We start from the raw sequence: 4415 nt of genomic DNA, 5'->3' as shown, positions 1-4415 counted from the left end.
AAATATGGGTGATTTGATGTGAATGAATTATGTGAAAAATTTTCATGCAGGTTTATCCTTGTTATTGCATGTCTCTGATATTATGACATTTGAGAATTATATTTTACTCAATTTGTGTAGGTCACAGGTTTAAACCGCTCGGGAGAAAAAAGGAGGTCAACTGGAACAAAAAGGGAGATTTAGACAAACACACCTATGCCCTAATGTATAGTGTGCACGTGCAAGATCATTGAGAGTAGCGTGCCAACACATGCTCAGAGCCCACCTACGTCGAACCCCAATTCGGCCATCACAAGAGACAAAGAGCATGACATACCCACACTCGAATGACAACGCACTCGTGCTGATTTCAAGTGCCCCTATGTCTGTTTGTTAAAGTTGTCGCACCACTAAGCCTAGCTGCTCAGAGCCCACCTATGTCGAACCCCAATTCTGCCATCACAGGAGACAAAGAGCATGACATACCCACACTCGAATGACAACGCAGTCATGCTGCTTTCAAGTGCCCCTATGCCTGTTTGTTAAAGTTGTCGCACCGCTAAGCCTAGCTACCACGCACCCACACCCACCTATATGTAGTCCTGCATCCCATTCACCGAGGTGCAGCGCACATGCACCTAATCCTAGTGCACTCGTGTCTGACGTAGAATTCAGATTTAGAATGAATTTCTTACCTTTGTTGTGTCACCTTTATAAATATACCACATTGGACAAGGAGAAATATCTTTAGATGGTTGGAGGTGAAGGCTTGCTACATAAGAGAGTTCTTTGAGTGTTCTAGAAGCTCTTCTTCTTCTTGTTAAGGGGGAAAGCTTCTAGGTGATTTTTCTTTATTTTCTTTTGGAGGAATTACATCTGATAACTTCAACCATCTCCTTGATTTTACTTAAAAAAAGTAAAAAGCTAAACTCATTGAAATACCTAAAAAATATAAATTCAACTTCACATCAAAATAAGTAAAAACATGAAAATATTTACTTTGAATTCGTCGTCTGAGAAGAACTTCAACTAAACAATGAATCTAAAATTCACAATAAGATTGCCTTAAATCAAATAGTTTATGTTACTAATAAAATTACAATACTTTAAAAAACATAATTTATACTTTATTTTGGATATTCTAATTTACATCCATAGAGATGAATCCTAACATCATTAAATTCAATTTCTCTGTTCTACAGCATTTGAGAGACCAACCCAAATGCATAGATATGTTCATACTTCTGTCTGTTAGTAGCCTTTCAGAGTTAATATGGAGGTGTCACAAAATAGCATCACATACCAAAAATGAAGCAATTGGAGTAGCAAGGGAGGTAAAGAGCTTGATCCTCCATCACCAATGGCTGCCGAAACGGGTTCACCTGAATCTTCAAGTATAATAAATATCTATTATTATTTAAAAGAACATGATAGAAAGTATATTCACTTGTGCAACAAAGCAACTATTTTTTAAGTTGAGTTTTCTGAATTTTGATTTTGATTCAAAAAAAAAGGGGGGGATTTGCATACATGTTAGAATTCTTATTTCTATACATAGGTAACACCTAAAACTTTATATTTACTTTTATATAACATCCTATTCTCAATTTCTATTCATATAAACAATCAATGATGACAAAATAAGCCGGACATATAATATCATGACATCCAAAGAGATCTGTCACTTTATTTTAATATATAGATAACATAACATCTCAATATAATAATACTGAATCGAACAAAGTAACTGATAAATAACACTGACATATTAATAGACCCTAATAAATATGTATATCCCAAAAACACTAATGGGCCACTGTGGAATCACCTTTTTTTTCTTTTATATTTTTATTTGTTTATGACATGTTGGACTATGATCAAGGCATAGTTGTTCTTTTAAAAACACATGAAAATTATTTTGAGTGTTTTCAAAAACATAATATAAAAATATGAAATAGTATACTAAATGAATATGTTATTAAAAATAAAGATAAAAAGCTAAAAGTAAAAAAGCAAAATTGATCTCAAATAAGTCCTAAACAAAATAAGTCCTAAACAAAATAAGGATTGACAGATATCGACAAATGAAAAGCTGAAAATACGGAACCCACCGGAATGGATAGAGGATGACCAGTTACGCTGCAAATGCATCTAGCAGCAAGAAATGCAGCCTCCTCGCAAAAGTCAGTGAATATTGCTGGTACGCCCATCTCATTTATTAGCTTCTGCGAACAAAGCAAGAGAAATCCTATTGATGAGTAGGGTGACGTAGAGTGTACAGATGTGTTAATCTCTCCATTTCTCAATTATGTAAGCAATGGCAGAATCAAAATTTAAAGAGGTGGTGGCGAAACAAAAAAATTAAGAGGTGGAAAATATTTAAGTTTCAAACTTTAACCTTTTTTTTTTTTAATTATTGTCGAGATTTGGAATACAGTGAAATACCACTAAATAGGATTCATGTAGCTGACCCCACTTAGTATGATAAAGGTTACATTGTTGTTGTTGTTGTATTGTTGAGATTTGAAATAGAGCAACATAATATTATTGATAGAATGAGGAGTATTTAAACCTAATTTTCAATAGAAACAACAAAACAAAAGAAATAAAACAGAATAAAGCATATAAGAAAGAAATAAAACATAATAAAACAAATAAAAAATACATAATACAAGAACAACAAAGCCTTAATCCCACTACGTGGGGTCGGCTACATGAATCCTTTTTTTCCATTGCGTCCTATTTAGTGTCATATTTTTATTTAGTTCTAGTAAATTAAGATCATTTTTTATACAATAAGCCCAAGTCTTCCTAGGTCTACATCTGCCTTTCTTAACACAATTTGAATCTAAAACATCTACCCTCCTAATCGGATCATCAGATGGTCGAAGTTTAATGTGACCAAAACATCTAGGACGACTTTCTCTAATTTTGTCCGTCACAACCCTGTCACGGATATAATCATTTCGCATTTTGTCTCTAAGTGTAAAGCCACTCATCCACCTAAAAACTCTCATCTTGGCTACACTTAACTTATTATTATGCTTCTCTTTTAAAGGCCAAGATTTAGCGCCATAGAGCATTGCAAGTCTCATGACCATCTTATAAAATTTTCCTTTCAGTCTAAGCGGCACTTTTCTATCACACAAAAGGCTCAAAGCATTCCTCCACTTCAACCAACCAACTTGAATTCTACTGTTAACATCCCCATCTATATCACCATCGCTTTGAACAACGGACCCAAGCTATCTAAAACGTTTACACCTTTTAATAATTTGATCACCCAAAGTCACACTTCTGTCACTAGAGCTACTACTACTATAATTACATTCCATGTATTCAGTTTTAGTTCAACTTAAATGAAGGCCTTTAGACTCCAATGTAGACCTCCATAACTCAACTTTTTCTGGGATTTTTCTCTCATTTTATCCACGAGAAGGATATCATCAACCAAAAGAATACACCAAGGTACATCCTCCTGTAGATGTCTAGTCAGACCATCCATAACTAAAGCAAAAAGATATGGGCTTAAAGTCGATCCCTGATGTAATCCAACAGAAATAGGAAAATATTTGGTCAATCCTCCTTCAGTTTGAACACAAGTAACAACTATAATATACATATCTTTAATGACTTGAATATAAGTCATATCAACACCTTTCTTCTCAAGAACTCTCCAAAGGATATCTCTTGGAACCTTATCGTAAGCTTTTTCTAAATCAATAAAAATCAAATGTAGATTCTCCTTATTATCTCTGAACTTCTCCATCAAACCTCACAATAAATGTATAGCTTCCATAGTAGACCTGCCCGGCATAAATCCAAATTGATTATGAGAAATTTTCGTGATGCATCTTAACCTATGTTCAATTACCCTCTCCCATAATTTTAAAGTATGACACATCAACTTAATTCCTCTATAATTTGCACACTCTTGTGCATCCCCTTTATTCTTAAAAATGGGGATCAAAATACTCTTCCTCCACTCCTCAGGCATCTTTTTAGTTTTTAAAATAATATTAAAGAGTTTAGTAAGCTAAGAAACTCTCAAATCTCCTAAATATTTCCACACTTCAATTGGGATATCATCAGGTCCTACAGACTTTCCACCATTGGTTTTCTTTAAAGCCTCCTCAACTTCTTTTTTACTAATGCGACGGTAAAAATGAAACGTTTTATTAGTATTCACGATATTAAGATCACTAAGGTCGATCGCATTTTCAGAAATTTCATTAAAAAATTTATCAAAATAACTCACCCACCTATTTTGAATATCTTTTTCTAAAAAAAATACTTTTTGATTTTCATCTTTAATACACTTTACTTGAATTAAATCTTTACTATTCTTTTTTTTTCGTTTGGCTAGTTTATACATATATTTTTCACCCTCATTAGTATCTAATATATTATAAAGATCATTAAAAACAGAATTTTTA

At 33.3% G+C, this 4415-nt stretch overlaps 1 protein-coding gene across 4 annotated transcripts in view; it reads right to left on the bottom strand.

Annotated features, from left to right (window-relative positions):
- Positions 1-1043: 1043 nt before the first annotated feature.
- Positions 1044-4415, bottom strand: part of LOC110037787 (zinc finger MYND domain-containing protein 15) — a 69028-nt gene continuing 65656 nt past the window's right edge. Inside the window, exons 10-11 of one of the 4 annotated variants that reach the window (XM_020742499.1) lie at positions 2091-2204; positions 1044-1361 (exon numbers count right to left, since the gene is read on the bottom strand). In XM_020742499.1, the coding sequence (XP_020598158.1) occupies positions 1275-1361; positions 2091-2204 (201 nt within the window). In that variant the 3' untranslated portion in view covers positions 1044-1274. Of the gene's footprint in view, positions 1368-2090; positions 2205-4415 lie in introns of those variants that run through there. The other 3 variants (XM_020742500.1, XM_020742498.1, XM_020742501.1) reach the window with 3 other exon arrangements.

Source organism: Phalaenopsis equestris, unplaced genomic scaffold, assembly GCF_001263595.1.
Source record: "Phalaenopsis equestris unplaced genomic scaffold, ASM126359v1 Scaffold225027, whole genome shotgun sequence".
NCBI classification, from domain to species: Eukaryota; Viridiplantae; Streptophyta; class Magnoliopsida; order Asparagales; family Orchidaceae; genus Phalaenopsis; species Phalaenopsis equestris.
The sequence above is the reverse complement of the archived record's forward strand: the minus strand, read 5'-3'. Positions and strand labels throughout refer to the sequence as shown.